The sequence below is a fragment of the Sinohyriopsis cumingii genome, chromosome 2 (assembly GCF_028554795.1).
Source record: "Sinohyriopsis cumingii isolate HCF-2022 chromosome 2, ASM2855479v2, whole genome shotgun sequence".
NCBI classification, from domain to species: Eukaryota; Metazoa; Mollusca; class Bivalvia; order Unionida; family Unionidae; genus Sinohyriopsis; species Sinohyriopsis cumingii.
In genome coordinates this window covers 35,172,295-35,190,466 of record NC_142962.1, presented here as the reverse complement: position 1 = coordinate 35,190,466, position 18,172 = coordinate 35,172,295, and the positions used below count along the sequence as shown (strand labels likewise).

General features: G+C 34.2%; 2 protein-coding genes, 1 long non-coding RNA gene and 1 pseudogene across 3 annotated transcripts in view; 3 read left to right on the top strand and 1 right to left on the bottom strand.

Moving 5' to 3' along the window:
* LOC149804614 (protein arginine methyltransferase NDUFAF7, mitochondrial-like) overlaps positions 1-7,873 on the bottom strand; it is a 71,149-nt gene extending 63,276 nt beyond the window's left edge. Inside the window, exons 1-3 of the mRNA XM_089942436.1 lie at positions 7,732-7,873; positions 6,980-7,116; positions 4,457-4,537 (exon numbers count right to left, since the gene is read on the bottom strand). Coding sequence (XP_089798562.1) covers positions 4,457-4,537; positions 6,980-7,116; positions 7,732-7,789 — 276 coding nt within the window. The 5' untranslated portion in view covers positions 7,790-7,873. The remainder of the gene's footprint in view (positions 1-4,456; positions 4,538-6,979; positions 7,117-7,731) is intronic.
* Positions 7,874-8,126: 253 nt separating this feature from the next.
* Positions 8,127-18,172, top strand: part of LOC149804611 (ERO1-like protein alpha) — a 68,755-nt gene continuing 58,709 nt past the window's right edge. The window contains exon 1 of the mRNA XM_089942396.1: positions 8,127-8,333. Within this exon, the coding sequence (XP_089798522.1) occupies positions 8,214-8,333 (120 nt within the window). The 5' untranslated portion in view covers positions 8,127-8,213. The remainder of the gene's footprint in view (positions 8,334-18,172) is intronic.
* On the top strand, positions 8,348-11,571 carry LOC149804612 (uncharacterized). Its single transcript, XR_016416221.1, has 2 exons — positions 8,348-9,390; positions 10,481-11,571. It is a non-coding gene; the product is annotated as an uncharacterized LOC149804612 (long non-coding RNA).
* Positions 10,632-11,570, top strand: LOC149804613 (uncharacterized; annotated as a pseudogene).

Here is an 18,172-nt window from a genome sequence, read left to right as displayed (position 1 = left end):
ACATCATAAGCAGGTATTTTGTATGCACCCTTAGAAGAAAGCAAATATTTCTGTAAATTATGTTTTTCTGAGTAACTTATCCAATCACATTATGTTAGGAATATTTGACTGCTCCCCTGTGAATCCAGATCTACTAAAAAGCGAAAAATGGCTTTTTTACTGTCTCTCACATGTTGACAAAGGGCAGTAACTCCTGCCCATTACCTTCTCTTGGCACAACCAGATGTCGCTGGTTTTTAGCTTAGTGATATAATAACAAAGATACCTTTATGGCGGGGTGGATAGAAGGGTTTTTAAGTAATGTGATTGGGTATGTATTTTCAGTGAAATATAATGTACTGAAAAATTTGCTTTCTCCTTTAAGTACATTCCCCAATCACATTACATAAGGAGAACAGGTAACAGGAGGAGAGCATGCTGAGCATCTGACCTCGTCTTTGGATATCCTTATAAAGAATCATGGCTTGATTCCCTATTCAAATAATAACCCATCCTCCTAATTACATAAGCAATACAGCCTAGGGTCACTTGATGCGTGACCCTTATATACAGTTAAGAAGATAAATATTGAAATTTTCTTACCAAAAAAATTTCACTGGTGAATCCAGCAAAGCTGATAGGCTGTGTTGATTCTTTCAATTGGTGGCCATTTGTACTGAGACAACTGGACCTACTAGATGCAAGGTTTGCCTCTGAGAAGCTGAATCTCTTAGACACAAACTTGAGAAGGCTTAATCTGCGTGCCAGTCAACAGTTTCTACTATATGGATCAAAATATTATGTTCAAACGTGAGGCTCACAGAGATGACTTGAATCTCATGACTGGTAATCTTCACAAGGCATCTCTGATCTTTTGAGACCTCAGAGTATGCCAAGTGTACAATCAATTTCAGCCACAAAGCAAGGGCCTGATGGGGTAATATCCTGTTTCCTGGCCTTCACCAGAAGGAAGAGGTGTCCGCTTTTGCCATGACTTGTTTCTATGCATTTCAATTTGTGCTTGACTGTGCAAACAAGATCTTGCATGGCCACTACTCTCAACCTATGGAAGCTGTCTGAGTGAGTTTTATACCAGCGAGAGGAGAATGTCAATGGAACATGGTTTTCTGAGAAGAAAGCCCTCAAATTTCCTGGGTCACCAATTCTACCTGAAAGCTGGTCACTGATCCTAATTTTAGTTGATTGGGGAAAGAGTCAGAAAATTGGCATCTCCTCCTACTCACTGAAATCTACTGATGCTTTAAATTTGTAGTCTTGAGTAGCAGTAGGGGGTGAAGGGCATTCTGAAGTGACCAACACCAAATAAACTTCCTGGCTTGTGGCTTTAAAGCTGCATCCAGTCCATTCCATGGTTGGATCTGAATATATTTGATTTGATGGAGCTTTGTCAGTCACTGTGTGTCAGGTCCCAGTTTGGGTTGGCTTTCAGCTACTGTCGAAACTGTTGGCTGGTGTGCCTGGCATATGGTCAGCTCAGAAGTTGGCAGTATATAAGATAGCCCAGTTATCACCAATACCAACCGCTCCAAAGGCCTGGCTGGATCTAGATTTCTCACTGAATCTCCTGCATAGTATTGGTAAGTTGCTGAAGGTATGGCCAGATGGATGGATCTATTACTAAGATCCCTGTACATTTTAGTTGGCTGGACCATTTCAACAAAAAGGTCCCCATGCTGGGATGTCTGGATAGCCACACTGATGGCTGGATGGCTGGTATTAGCAGGGCTGCCTGTGATGTCTGGAAAGCCAGTGACAGTGCAGTATTATGAACTGGATCCAAAGGAGCCAGTACAAATCCCAATGACCCTGACTTACAGGCTCAAAAGCCATGCTCAGACATGCAGGGGGATTTGGGCTGCCTGAAATCAGGTGAATATTCCCCCAATGAGGCCAAAAATGGTGCAGGAGTAAGTGAGGAAAAAAAGGGGTAAAATTTGTCCTAATGTCAGAGGTTGCATCATTGTCTCCTGTATCACAAGACACATATGTTTGAATGACAGTTTGCTGATGTGACTGCGACCAACAATTTCAAACAACAAACTTTCAAGGGAGGGGGCTGCCCCAGTGTCCCCCCCAAACTCACAATGGAGGCTGACTTAGGATGAATGCTAAGAATGTCAATGCTTTCCTTCCTTGATTTATACCATCATTTTTTTCCTTTAGCTGCCTTTTGGACCACTAAGGCCAGATTTCCTGAGACCATGTGATAAATATGCTGCATGGCATCGATGATGTACATTTTGTGCATACAATACAGGAGTCATGGTTACCCTCATTCGCTTTGAGCTTTTTAACACTTGGATGACATTCCCATTGAAACGACACAATAATAGAAAAAAAACAAAGCATAAATTAGCAATGTAGTATATACATTTTGTGCATACAATACAGGAGTCATGGTTACCCTCATTCGCTTTGAGCTTTTTAACACTTGGATGACATTCCCATTGAAACGACACAATAATAGAATAAAAACAAAGCATAAATTAGCAATGTAGTATATTACTAACTAAATCACTCTTGTTACTAACAGGAAAAGTGTTAAGATGCCTATAGCGATGCTCTGAAGCCTTACATAATGCCAAGTTAACAATACTGTCAAAACAACACCAAGTAGCAAAACCATGCATAAAATTAGTAATGCATCAAATTATATACACACTAACACAATCTCCATTACTAACAGAGTAAACAAAAAATAGTCAAAGTTGCTCTAACTCTTAATGACCTTGAATTAGGTCAATGATAGCATGGCAGAATGTGGTTATAAATAGACAAAATCCATAAAAGTGAAAAAATAACTCAAATCTGACAGAAATAGTAAAAATAATATACACAACCTGCAGCAGAATGATTAATCCACACAACAGATCCATAAGGAACGTTGGATGGTTCAATTTGAACACAAAAATAGCTTGGATTGTCAAAGGTAATACTGTATGATGTTTTCAGTACAAATGGGAAGCTAAAAACTAGCAACAACTGGCAATGCCAAGGGGAAGTAATGGGCAAGAGAATGTCAGAGATAATAATGTGCAATGTTATGAGTAAAGCTGCAAAGCTAGTGACACCTGGCAATGCCAAGGTGAGGTAATGGGCAAGAGTTATTGCCTTTTGTCTATACGATAAAGACAGAAGAAGCCATTTATCATCTTTTAGTAGACCTGGATTCCTGAGGTAATGTGATTGGGAAAAGTATATGAAGAAAAACAAGATAATTTTATCTCTGTTTAATGATAATGTTGCTAAATTTATGAATATTTTAAATATAGACTGACCCTGACTCCAGGTAAGATTTCATGAATTGACTATTTAGTTAAATTTCAATAAGTTATTTTGTGAACACTGCATTAAACAAACAAATGAAACATGACTGAGTCCTGACAATTAAGACATTAATCATGCCTTTCCAAATGCAACAAATGACTTTGTGACCAGGATGAATTCAAGGTGCACTCAATTATATGGTTCTGTTTGAAGAGTTTTCACTGTGGTTGAGTATTCTTTTCAGAAGTGCATGGAACATCTGAAACTTGTCCCGATTTACTTTGACTGAATAACATAACATAGCACTCTGATTATGACCTTAGAAATAATATGCCAAATTTGAAGTAAATACTTAAAATTAAAATGGTTTGCAAAGTTTGTAATATGTACACATTTAAAAATCATTATACATGGACAGTGAATATATATCCATAAAATATGTAAATAGCTTAACAAGAGATCTGTATACACACTTTAAACAATGTGCATAAAATATGAACAGCTTATCTAGAGCTGTGTGTATATATACACTATGATCAATGTACATAAAATATGAACAGCTTATCTAGAGTTTTATATATATACACCATGATCAATAGTAACACCTTTACCAATTAGTGAAGAGCTTGTGACATGTTCTGCCACACATGTAAAAATCTGGGTCTGGCTTATGAACATCTAGGGCACTGGATGAGATTCTGAGGAAGGAACCAAGTCCCTGAGTATTATTTACATATTGATTCTTATTGTACATATATATATACTTATAATTCTCTCATTGCAGATCTATCTTTTGAAGATATCAACAACTCAGACGTAGATCTATCATGGGTATTTTGTGTTTCATTATGGTCTAACTTAACAATGCAATACAAAAAAAAGAGTGATTGATCTGCAAGGATAAATTTTTCTCCTTAATAAAATTAATTTCAAGAAAATACATCCCATTTTGACTGAAAACTATTCCTATCAATTTGTGGCATTGTTAAAATAACATTTTCCACTTCCCAAAGTTGCTCATTTTCACTGACTTTCTCCTTTCTGTTCATTGGAAGAATATGAGAGAATTTGAAAGTATGGGTATACAATTCATTTTTATTAGTACAGACGATCTCTTTTGTTCTAATTTCTCTTTCCTACATTTATGTGGCACTGTATAACTATTTAGTCATTAATTAAAAATGCCCACCTCTCCGAACATCTGGCTGATTTCTGGGGATGTGATAAAGTCCCCCTTGGTTCCAAAGACATCCTTGTTGATATAGTAGCCCTGTGAAAATGAATTAATAGTTTCATTAAACCAAAGATATATTCACATTAGAACATGTAAATTAGAAACCCAAAGGTTTGTTGTACTACTCTTTATGAATTAATTACAATTATGGGAAAGAGAACATCCTTCTATGGGCAAGTTTCCCTAAATCCCATATCTGCCCTCAAAAGGTTGTAAAATACCTTGGAAATGAAGGAACTGAATAAGCAAGGTAGATTGATTTAGGGAAATTATGCATAGTACAGATATATTAATCAAAAAGTTTAAAATTCTTTGACTATCAAGATATAAAGAAGAATTTTTTAGATTAATGATAACTGCAGTGAGGCCTCTGAAAGAGTAAACTTTATATTCCAAACCTTATTAGGGATCTTCTGACTCATGTGATACATCTTAATCACAAATATATACTGGCACTGTACTTAACCAGAGTATGTTTCCTTTGGCCATTCCTACTTTTTTTTACCAGTACATATATGAACAATTGTATTTATTTATTTTTATTTTGAACATATTTTATTGTCAAAGTAGGATAAAATGGAATTGGGAACAAGTTCTAACAACTTAAATCACCCTACATGACACAAGTATTGTAATATATTCAACATGACGACATAATAATGAAAAATAATTAGAGAGAGAGGCACAATGAAAGTAATCATGATTTAAGTAAGTTATTGAAATATTTGCATACATGCTGCAGAATTCTATACTTTTCCCAAAGCAGTAAATCTAAACTAATAGTTGCAAATGACAAGGAAAGTAAATTTTTCATCAATTCAGCTCATTGTCTACTGTAATTCTATTATTGGGACAGAACATGAAAAAGTGTAGGGTGGTTTCAGTCCCACCACATGAACAAAAAGGAGTGTCAGCAAGTTGAACACAGTAAAGATCAGCTCTTAATGAACTTACATTGTGTCATAATCTAGTATGCGTAATATCCAGTGTCCAGTTAATAAAACTTGGCATTATCAAGATACAGTTTTTGGGGGGACATAAACCTTTTCAAAGCACCATAAGACATACTACACTGAGTATCCTGTTCGACATAGTTCCACAAAGATACTGTTGAAGGTATAAAAGATGATTTGGTATAATTAAGCTTGAAATTACAAATGACCATATTGTTTGAACGTTGAAACTTATAACTTGTTTGTTCAGACACAGGGGGAGGGAGTAATAAAGTCTTGAGTTTGACTCATTTTAATGTTGTAGAGTATTAGTAATTTTTGTCTTTTTCTTCAAGACTGTAGACTTTCCCACCCTGTTTCAAAATAGAAAGACAGCCTACTACTGTATTTTGGAAGTCCTGTAACTATTCTTTCTACTTCAAGCAGTAGTTTTTCCAATTTTTCTGAATCAATAAGTATTCATACTAGAGTACACTGGCATATTCCAAAACAGGCCAGATATAAGTTATATAGTTTTGATAAAATTTGCCTACAGAGTTTTTGTTTTAGTTATCGTAGATTAGCTATTCAACATGATGCTGTTCTTAAAATACTATCAATGAGAAAAGTCCATTTGGTATTTGATGAAAGTATTAATCCTAGATGGTGATGAGAATCCAATATTATCAAAAACAAGTTCAGGATTGTTTGTTATGATTTTGTTCATGAAAAACATAGCCACTGTTTTTTCTGGATTAAACTTTAAGAGCCATTTCTTGGACCAATTATGTAGTAGGTCACTATTCTTGACAAGATCTATTTCAGAAAATTTGTTTTTCTTCAGTCACTGATTAAAAAGCAATGCTAGTGGTGCTGTTTTTGTTTCACTAACACATATAAGTATTATATGACTTACAACATCAGTGGTAGGATGACAAATATCTAGAATGGGGTGGTGAAAAAAATCAGAGAAAACTTAGACTGTATTGTTATATAACAATATATGTACAACAACTTTAAAAACTTGAACAAAATATCTTAAAATAGTTCATAAAAATGAAGCCATCATTACTTGCTATCTAGTATTATGGGAAAACTCCCTAGAGGCTTGGGGCCCAATGCACCATCTTATATACAGTATGAGATTAGTAAAGGATCTTGTGATATTTCACTGAAGGTCCAGGACTTTTGTTTGAAACTGTGCATTACATAACACATTCTGAACTTAGTTAAAAGAATTATCCATTTTTGCCTTTACCATTGTTTTGGATACCTGGGGGGAGGGTGACATCATTACTTTTATCTGTTGTTTTATGGTGGATATTCACCTTTGGTAGATTGCTCCATTATATATCCCAGGTTGTGCTGATGTGCCATTAAGACCTACATGTATATTCATCCATATGTGACATGCAAAAAAATATGATAAGTTGAGGAAGCCAGATTGTTTAGTTAACTTCATATCTGACATACATTATACATATACAGGTATCTTGGAAAAACTCGGTTGATTACTACTCTCCATTTAATTTTTAATATACCATACCATTGCAGGATTAACAAGCACTTGTTTCATGTATTCTGCTACTGTTATGGGACCGTTAGCCTTGATCCTGGACTGTAAGTGTTGAAGCAGAGAGACATTTGAGGAATAGGACCTGCTGATGCCAAAATAACACTTGGCTGAAATTACAATGAATTATAATTATGTAATAAAATTATGAAAGAGCTTTTTAAATTAATTTTTTTCCATCAGATCCATTATGTTAATAATAATTAAATAATTCGTTTTTCCAAACTATCTTAGTGCCTTCTGGTTCTCATTTCAATAATACTTTATTCAATTCATGAGTTCTTGTTTTGTTAAGTGTGTTGACTTTTATCATCTATTCGAATGATGTTGATTATCGTAATAACTCGACCAATGCTGCTGTGACCATTAGAGAAGTTGTATGGAATAATTGCAACTTAAGTTCTATAAAGCCACGATTACAAGGTTATTTTTAAAAAAATCAACAATTTCTCTTGCACTAATTTTACTGTCGCCACGGCTCTTACTAAGTTAGAGTCTAACGACAACGAATATCTCTCAGTTTAAAAAATAACAAGCACTACTGATTCCAAACTTAGGTTAAAAAATAGACAAATACAGTATTAGACCATTGTCATTTGTATACTTTCTGCAAATCATGTGAAATATATTAAAGTTTTAACATGTTTATCGTCATGATTATAAATCAAAATCTAATACTTGAAAAGTAAAAGAAAGGGGCTTATGAATTATCAATACGTTATTACTTATTTTAGTTCGAAATGATGATTTGTCGACAAGGAATCGAAATGCTTTGGCTGACATGCCTTTGGGAAATTCCTTGTTTAGGGTATCCCAGCCTCGTTCTGGTTCGTCGTGGTATTATTCGGATTTCCTCGTCTTTATCTCCAAGATAAATTGCTTGATCCGTAGAATTGACCTCGAAGTTGCGATTGCCACGTATCATTGAATCTTGTATTCATCCCTTATTTTTACAGATAACCAGAAATTCACATTTGTTATAATCATGAATATTTAATTTGAAATTTATACTTTTTTCGATTAAATCTATAATTATTTCTTTTATTGATAAAGAGATAATGGAGAAAACGGACATTTCCAACTGAACTATTTCTTTATCGTTTACACTTCCTGTGTTCACTTCAGGGAGTTGCTCGTTTACACGCTGAATTGTTTACCTGTATTAACTCACGTCAACCGTATGACTGTTTAATTGACAGTGTAGAAAATGGAGTTTTCGGGGAAGAAACGTATGTCATTCTTATTTCTTTCACTGTCATTGGTGTCGTATACACACGCAGTAAAGAACAAGAGTAAAAGCAGTGACGCAGGAGGATGTTTTTGTAAGGTTAGTGCCAATTCCTCATTCCCTACTTATTCACCCACCCACCCACCTCTACGGTTCTAACTCGTGTCTTGACTGAGTTTTTTCTTCTTCTATTAAATTTAAATGCAGTAGAACATATCTTGAGTGATAACCCTTTATGGCAACAAAAATGGTTTTCAAATAGGCTCCCTAACAGATCCTTGCTGGGATTATTCAGAAACTGGTAATGTTGCAAGCCGAGTCGGCCCATATACAAACTCGGCCTACCCAAATCGGCCCATAACATACTCGTCCACATAGCAAACTCGGCCGATTATGTACTAGGCCCATTGTATGTTCTCTCAGCCTTTTTGTCCACGATTTATACTATAGTAATGTGGATTTCATGGTTTTGTTCAATGACCATTTCATTTTTTATATTGTTTGTGCCTTTCTGTCAATGGTCATTTATTCTGCAATAGAAGTAGAGTGGAAAAAATCATATTCCCAGATTATTTAAATTATATACTGCATAGTCAACATTTTTAAACTGTCCTTGTCCTGCCTGTTAATTAATTGAGTTTTACAATGGCACGTCTGCTGTATTCTGCTATTTGCAATTGTAAACATGTGTTGACGTTTGAATCTGGTTACAGTCGCACTTCCTGTTCATATAGCAGAGATTGACTGACAATGTTAATTTCTCAAAATAGCATGCCTATATATAGCTTGAAGACTCAGCTGCAGGATGTAGGACAAATAAACCGGCTTTAGTACTACAATATAAATGGCGGAACATGTTGAAGAGATTGCATCTGCACCTGACAAATCACAGTGCTACAAGACATTGTTGGAATTTGTATCAGCGATAGTAGATATTGAGATCATGAACATGTGACACATGTATTTTGAATTTCACTTCCAAAACCAAAAAAATCTCGAGAAGTGCTAGCATTGGGTGTGTGCCTGTGGAAGGGAAAATTTTACCACTGACAAAATCACAAGCTGGACATATATCTGCTGTAAACGTTTCGTAGATGGGAATGGATCAACGATGGATCATCCTGACCCTTTCCCAGCAACACTTATGCCAAATCAGGTTAGTCAATTACATCTATTTAGAAACTGGAACATGTTCGATTAGCATCAGGTGTGGGGGATGTATTTAATCAGTAGATGTGCTAGTAATGCAAAGCCATTAAGTTTTGTGACACAGGGGCGGCTCCAAGAACGAAATGGATGGGTTCTAGATAAATATAAACGTACACAATAGCTCAAATTTAAAGAGAGTATATGTGTGTGTGTGTGTGTATATATATATATATATATATATATATATATATATATATATATATATATATATATATATATATATATATATAGAGAGAGAGAGAGAGAGAGAGGGAGGGAGAGAGAGATATATATAGAGATAGATAGATACATACACACATGACGAATATACAACAGAAATAAGAAAATACACTTAAGATTTATTTAACTGAGTAACTTTATAGCCTGGTTTAAAATTGACCAGTTATATATAGATTTTATGGAGTCTTGCCTCTTTATTCATTTGTATACTTAAGAATTATATACAGGTCTACTCAGTGCAGGGGGGGGATTAGGGTCTTGCCGTCAACTCAGACATCAGAAGAAAAAATCTTTGCAATAAATTTTCAACTGTTATCCTTGCAAGTGTCTAAATAATGATAGATTACTAGAGGCTTGATATACAAGACTGTACAACAGTGTTTATATGCAAAAACAATAAACTAGTTGTGGGGTCCATGGGGCTTGATTATGTATTACCAATATTAAATAGTAAAACAATGTTTAATGTTCAGATTTTTTCAGGTTGAGCGATTTTCTAGAAAGAGAAAGTCACCAAGATCAAGGGCCACAACTGTATCTAAAAAGTTAGTTCTGGAAGTGGCAGAGGTAATGGTGTCTTTACAAGATAACCCTCCACTTCCAAATTCATCAGGTTCTGAAATTGTCCCTAAAAATGCATCAGAACATCTAGACCCAAAGGTAAATGGCAAATTATTTAATTTGTCGGAACCTTTATTCAGATATTTCTTTTTAAGGGTAAAAATAAACACGAGTAAACAAACTTATAAATCTCACTCATTCAAAATTCAAGTGTGACATGTAACATAATTACTTATGTCTTCTGATTTGTTTTGTAGATACCAGAAGAGGCCATCATGTATTGAGCAATCCCTGTTTGTGTTGCTGGGACACATACTACCTACTATTGCAGCCATGTGGTTGCCAATAAAAGAGAAAGGAGAATCAGAAACAATGATTCCAAAAAGGTGGAAACTTCCTTAAAAAAAGACAGAACTTGTATCACCAACTGATTTTATTCTGATAATCTATAATCTTTTTAAATTCTTCACTGGAATAACTGTTGATCAATTTAACCATCTCTTTAACTGTCTAGGAGATTATGTCAATAACTTAACATACTGGCAAGGGAATCGAACACAACCAAAAGAAAGAGTCAAGCAAAAGACTGCACCTGAAACAAAATTCATACCTCAGAATCAACTATGGCTCACCTTGAAGAAGTTAAGACAATGGTTTCCTAATAAAGATTTAGCATATAGATTTGGAGTCGGCCAAAGTGCCATTTTTATCAATACTTGGATTCGATTTTTATTTTAGATAAGAGCATGGGTTCGAAAAAAAATGTGTCCATCAAAGATGCTTATTAAAGAAAAGTTGCCTGCTTGTTTTAAGTCATTCAAAAATTGAAGGGTTATCATAGACATCTTTGAAATATTAGTTCAGTCATCTGGAAACTTTGCTGAACAAGGGAACATGTACTCTTCCTATAAAAATGATGCTACACTAGAATGCCTTGTAGGAATTTCACTGACATTAGCAATAACTTTTTTGTCAGAAGTGTACAAAGGCTGCATTTTAGACAAGGATATTTTTGTTAAAGCTGTCCTGGCAGATTTACTTGAGCCATGACATTTGGTGATTGCGGACAGAGGGTTTTTGATTAAAGATGTTTTATTGTCTCGCAGAGTTGATTGAACATTCTACCATTTCTTGCAGGGAGAGATTGATTGACACCTTATGAAGAAATCATGACAAAATGCATTGCTCATGTTCGTATTCACGTTGAAAGAGCAATTGAGCGAAATAACAAGTTTAAGATCATAGGTATAGGTACTGCTCTCCATACTAAGCCATTAACCCATAGCATCAGAAGTTGTTCAAATTATTGGATTTTTAGTTAACTACCAAATTCCTCGTGTAAAATAAAATGATTAATGAATATTTCAGGATAACATGTTATTTACAAAATGATAAACATTTCTACGTTGTCATCAGTTTTAAAACTTCTTGTGTGTACAAGTGTTTTATAAATAAAAGAATATACAGCATTATTATTTTGAAAGGATACCTGTAGAATAACTCTATGTTCTATGAACATGAATTAAAATTACTTATTCAATCTAGACTAAATCAAAACAGAGAATCATGTCAGTTACTTCATTACATTTATGTTTTCTGTCATATATATGTATATTTGTAGCATCTTACCACAATTGGCTTGAAGTTTTTGTACATTATGGATATAAATTTTCCATTGTTGAAGGCTGTAAGATAAAAGCAGCAATAAAAATGCAGTTTCATGCCATTGTTTTGTATTTCCTTACACATCTTATATTATCAAGAACAGTATTTTCTTATGAATGTTCATAAAAATGAACAACTGACAGCAAAACTATAATGCATGGACCCACTATAAATAAAACAAGACATTGTAAAAATTAATACAAGTTAAATTTAAAATGTGGAGCACCAATAAAAACATAGTGTTTTGAATCCAGAATCTGAATATCAACTGACATGATGGTAATATGATGAAAGTTTGTCAGTTTTGAACATAAATCTTTCCAAAATTCAATATTGGGCAATACTCTTTCTACAATCATTCCTTTTGTGGACCAAATGAAAAAGTCATGCAAGTCTACTTTACAAAGTGCGATCTGCATCAGTACCTGGTAGTAATATTTATGTGATTTCTTTAAAAATGGCCTACCATTCATAACATTATAACAACAATTGTTTCTTTTTGCATTAAGTTCAACTACACATAATGAGTCTTTTCCTACTAAAAACAAATGGACATTTTATCTGCTAGACATCACTATAAACTGCCACGCTGCAGACATTGTAGTGATATGACTGATATTTTTTAAAGCTGTGTTAAAAATCCAAATCTCACACACACATACACACACAAATGAAACCAAAGGATGTTAAAATAATTGAAAATTCTGAAGAAATAACAGCAGAAATAAAGGAGACAGTACAAGAATGATCAAATTATGCCATAGAAAATATGAGAACGAAATCATTAAATCAGCATTCTAGGGAACTATTGACAGATTTGATGCTTGACTAATCTGATGGATGGCAAAGGAATGAAAAAGTTAATTGCTTTATTTAATCACAGCATATTATTCATGGCAAACATTGTAACGCAGCAGTGTTGAAGATAATCCTACCAATGAATCAGTTAGGAAATATATATTGAATACCATCCGCATATTAGAAATAAAACAGATACTGTGTCAATACCAGTGGCTACTCGCCCTGATGATCAACCTGTACAGATACAACAGTTTTGAGCTGCTCTTAATGAAGATTTTGAAACTAGTAATGGAGGATTTTGAAAGAGTTCCTAACTGCTGGTGATATTATTCCTTTTACCATTATCTTGCACATTTGGTGTATGCAGTGATATGAATACATACAGCATTTCATGGTATCAAACACTCCACAAGAGAGAAATCGATCTAACGAGTATATTGTGAAAATAGATGGAGCATCTGTATGCAAAATGTAACATTAATCATATTAGCCTAGGGATGCTGACAATTGAATTGTCGCTGTTAATGGCAAGTGATATTCAACCAAAAGTAGTTAATGGCTAAACCCAATTATGTATGTTGAACAGATGGAAGTATAATGACAAGAATATAATGATAATGAACTGAATCCAAGATGGAGAATGTCCACAAATGTGTCAGAACAACTTCCATGTGATGTGTGTATAGCACTTCAGCCTGCAGATAAACATAAATGACCAAAAGGAAAATAATAAGGCATTTGAGAATACAAATTTTAGACAAATTTGGGTTAGAAATAATAGTATGTGCTATATTCAGCAGGCACTACAGTAATTTACTTAGGCAAATAAAAACATTCAACAACCTACAATAATAATAATAATAACAGGTGTTACAAAGCCATACAAGAGCACACATAATATATAATTGGGTCCAAAACTGACATTGTTTTACAGAGCCATATAAGATCACAAACAAAACAAAATTTGGTCCCACATTGTTTTACGAAGTCGTACAAGATCAAGGGTAGGAGGGCTGACTTTGTTGTATACCAACACTGTAATGGGCAGGGTATGTTATGGGTAAATTTCTTAATTCAATTTGTGTGTGTTGAATCTGTAATGGGCCGACTCCATTATGGGCAGAGATCTCCTGTTACCTTGCAAGCCCACAAATTGTTAGTCGCCATTTATTTTTCTGACAGTAATATAATGGCTGTGGCAGAAAACAACTGTACAATTACAAATTCAGTCAATTCTGGAAGTCTAGAGATTTGCCATGAATTACATGTATTTCAGTTTTGTGCTCACTTTTCGACTTTTTCAATTCCATCTGGTAAAGCCTGTGAATGGGCATCACAGACTGTATAAACATTTTCATTAAAGAAGATATAACTAAACCCTTGACCGCTAATTATTTGCATGCTGTGGGTAAGATGATAAGTTATATATTAATGGTCCAGGAGTACAATTTACTTTGATACATAATTCTTGAATTTAAAGATTACATTACAGATCACTTATATATAGTTTATTCAGCCCAGTATCAATAATGATAGCTGTGTCTTTAACTGTAAACTCTCGTGTGGTTTGATATGTAGATAAAATTACACAATTAATTTCATGCACAAACAATTTCATATCAAAATACTGAGTCACAATACTCGTTTGATACATGCTCAAATAGAGTGACACATAAACCACCATACTTTTCATAGATTTGCAGATGAGGCCATATCAGGCAGGGGGTTAGATTTGCAGACGAGTCCATATCAGGCAGGGGTTTATTAGATTGCTATCATTTGCCACAGCTAAACCAATATCATATACATCATCTAGTTTCTTTAAAGTGTTCTAAATTTCTAACTAATGGCTGTTTATACATGATTTAGTCAAATGGGTAACAAATGCATTTACCAGCTGCAAAAGGCAATTCATCTAACAGATTTTACATACATGTATAATTATGCAACTACCAAGGAATCACAAGGGAGGCAACTAAATTATGATCAAAGGTAGCAGAAAATGAAAAAGTCATCACGTGTTTATAAGATAGAACTTGTCCATCAGTGCTCCAAGAGAAAAATAATTTTTGACACACGCCCAGGCTGGTAACAAAACTAAATCACAAGCCCTGATTGAAATTTCACAAGCCCAGACTCAAATTCCATATGCCCAAAATTTGTAATATTTTAAACAAAATATTTTTAATATTATTTGTCACAATTGATACATTTGCTGCAATTCAAATATAAATTCAGTAGGGAATTCGAAGGTAATACAGATGTTAGTGTTCATCCCTGCATTCACTAGACACTGGATTGTCCATTTAAATATTTTTCGAGAATTATTACACCACCCCAACCTACATGTATGCAAATGAAATTTTGGTAGCCCCTTTATATGCATACATGAATAGATTTTTGTGCCATGTTAAGGAACTGTGCAAGTGTTCTTGATATTTTTAACGTTTTGGAATGAGCCTTTTATGGCTGCAGCAGGCAAATAGATATTGACAAACAGAAATCAACACCTACATAAATGTATTTATGCAGGTGTGGTATGCCCCTACACTCCAGTACCATTCAAGGTTGAAAGTTAAGAACTTGGGTCAGTGATAGTGCTATGTGTAGTCTGGTCATTCTGTTGTGAAAGTGTAATTGACTAGATGGACTAGAAAGCAATAGCCGCAATGTACAAGTTGGCATGAAGCTGTGGCAGGACTGGTACAGCATATTGGTCCATAGAGGACACTAGTACAGTGTACTCGTTATTTATGCAGTAGTTGTTGTCAGTACCAGTGGTGAATCATGTTTCCATTTCAATTTATTTCAGTTTTATCAAACCATGAACATCCTGATCTTATCAGCAGCTGTATATGATACATTCATCAACATTGTTATTGCACTGTAAAGATTAAAAGGACCTATTTATTTGCATTTACAATAGTCTCATTAGCTCACCAGCAGCAGTTTATTCCCCAACCAGTCAGCTTGAATAACACTTTATTAACTAGGTCTGATTTTGAAGAATATTATGACCTGTCAAGAATGTACTTGTAAATTTGCAGCCCATTTCACTTTTGCATATGTTTAGGTACATGTTTTCACATAGATATATAAAGGCATACATGCCCTTCAAGGAGGATCATTCATGATAATATATATGTGTTGTTTTCCATGTACATGTACCTCCAGGCAAACTATTACAGCTTCCAAAGGAATTATCCCATGACACTACTGATTTTGACAATGATAAATAGACTGCTTTTAATGAAGATTTTAGAGCACCTGCTACAGTGTTAGTTGCATCACACTGTTGTAGACTAGTCAATTCTATGACATTGCAGGAAAAGCATGCTAGTTTGCAGAATGGGAAATGTAATGGTGATGCTACTTTTCCTTGTAAGCACTGACCAGCTTAAGTCAGAATATATTCAGGTTCTTGGAAATTTACCCAACCAGCATTCCTGCTTCAGCAAGGTAATTCTTCATAATCAACACATTGTAAACTGTCCTTCAATTAATATCAAGGAACCCAGTGGGTCACTGACCAATCATATTGCAGGATGACTATGCATATATCTATGTATTGCATCTTTGTAACGCTGAAGCACATTTCACTTTGCATATGTTTATGATAGGTACATTCATACCTCACTGATTGAACTCTGACACCTAGACAAGATTTTTGTTTTAAAATGAAAACCCTGTTAGACCAGTGTCACTGAATAGCCAGAAAATTAAATGTGAATAATTTTGATAATTCTGTTTGTTAAAATAAAAAATGAAATTGTTGCCTTCAGATATCAGTTATACTGATACCTGCATTGATGTTCATGTTACATATAATTGGTAGTTGGCATGGAATTCACTTTTAAAGGGAAATGATACTATTTAGGTCTACAGTTACATTGTTCCTTGAAGCTCTGCATGTTAATTAAATGCAAGTAATTCCCTGAAAAGCAAGATTTTTAAAAATATTTCTCCTATCTCATTTTCAAGATAACATGGAGTTAGGTTTGGGTGTGGACATGTATTGCAATGTATTGCGATTCAGGGCATTGTGTTGTAATATGTAGTGCATTATATTGGGGGGAAAAATAAAAGACCAAAATGATATTCTGGAGTGAACAAAAGATCAAAGTTTCATGTAACTTCAATTTCTGTAGAATCTCTTTACATGAACATTTGATTGGGTAGCAAGTTTCATACACATAGAGGAGTCTGAGCTATCCTAGATAGACTCTTATTTAATTGTCATCTTCTCGGCTCTGGTTGCATTGAAAGTTAGGATGGCATAATGTTAACAAACATGGGTAGACAGGTTTTCATCTCATCTGCAAACTTCATCTGAGTATTACATTCACAAAAAAAAGCATGGTTTCAGATTAATTTTCCATTTTTGGAGAATTTTAGTCAAAAAATGCTGTAAGACAAGTGATTTTACTTTATTTGGGCACAGTCTTATGTGTAACTTAGGTTGTTGCTATGAACTGATGGTAAATAACATCATAGTTCAGACATTTTCTTGGACGGATCATGCATTTTATTCAGTACAGATATCTCTAAAAATGATGCTTAAGTATTTATTTAGTTGATTATTCATACTATTATTGATTAGATCATAATTAGGTAAAATTGCAAATGGTACATGGATGTATTTCCAATTTTTTATTATTTACTAGAGCCCATTTTTTATTAGTATTGATGAAAATAAATAACTAAGTATGAAAACAAAACAATTATGAGCAAATTGGAAATTACCATTAGCAAAATTTTAAATTGGAAATGACTCATTACAAGTTTTGTTTGTTCTTTTTACAGGCTTATGTGTGAAATCTTTTATTACTAAGTAGTATTTTAACAAATTTAACCACAAAACAATAAAATTATACATCTGCTGTATGATTTTCTATTCTGTTCAGCTGAGCAAGTAAATGAAATGACATTTCTTTGTTTTTCCATCTACTTACACTTTAGGATGCTAGTGAAGATGTATTTTAGCCTGTAAAATAAACGTTATTTGTATACATGCTAGTTTTAATATATTGATTTTCAGTTGTTATTATTGTCTCCTTTTCACATCCGTGTGAACAGGTGAAATGTTACATGACATACCATATATACTTGCTTATAAAACAAGTTTAACAGCAAACTGCACAGAACCAGATCTGCCATCTGACTGCAGACCTTGGTCTCCGCATTTTGTTAGGAGTAATAAGTAGAATAAACAACATAGACCCTGATCTGCAGGTGCATTATGTTACGATGGATTAGGATCTTTATACTTTGCAGTTGGGCTCAACTTACATGGTATACCTTTTTCGGCAGCAATGTATGATAAAGTTCTCAGCAATATAACAGGTATTAAATGATAAATTTATGTTGATAACTTCCTGTACTTTCATATCACAGGTCTGCCCATATGTACCTCTTAATCTCTCTCCATCTCCCTCTCTAACAAAAGGAAGTTTCAGTTTTTAAGAGGAGAGAACTTTTTGTTT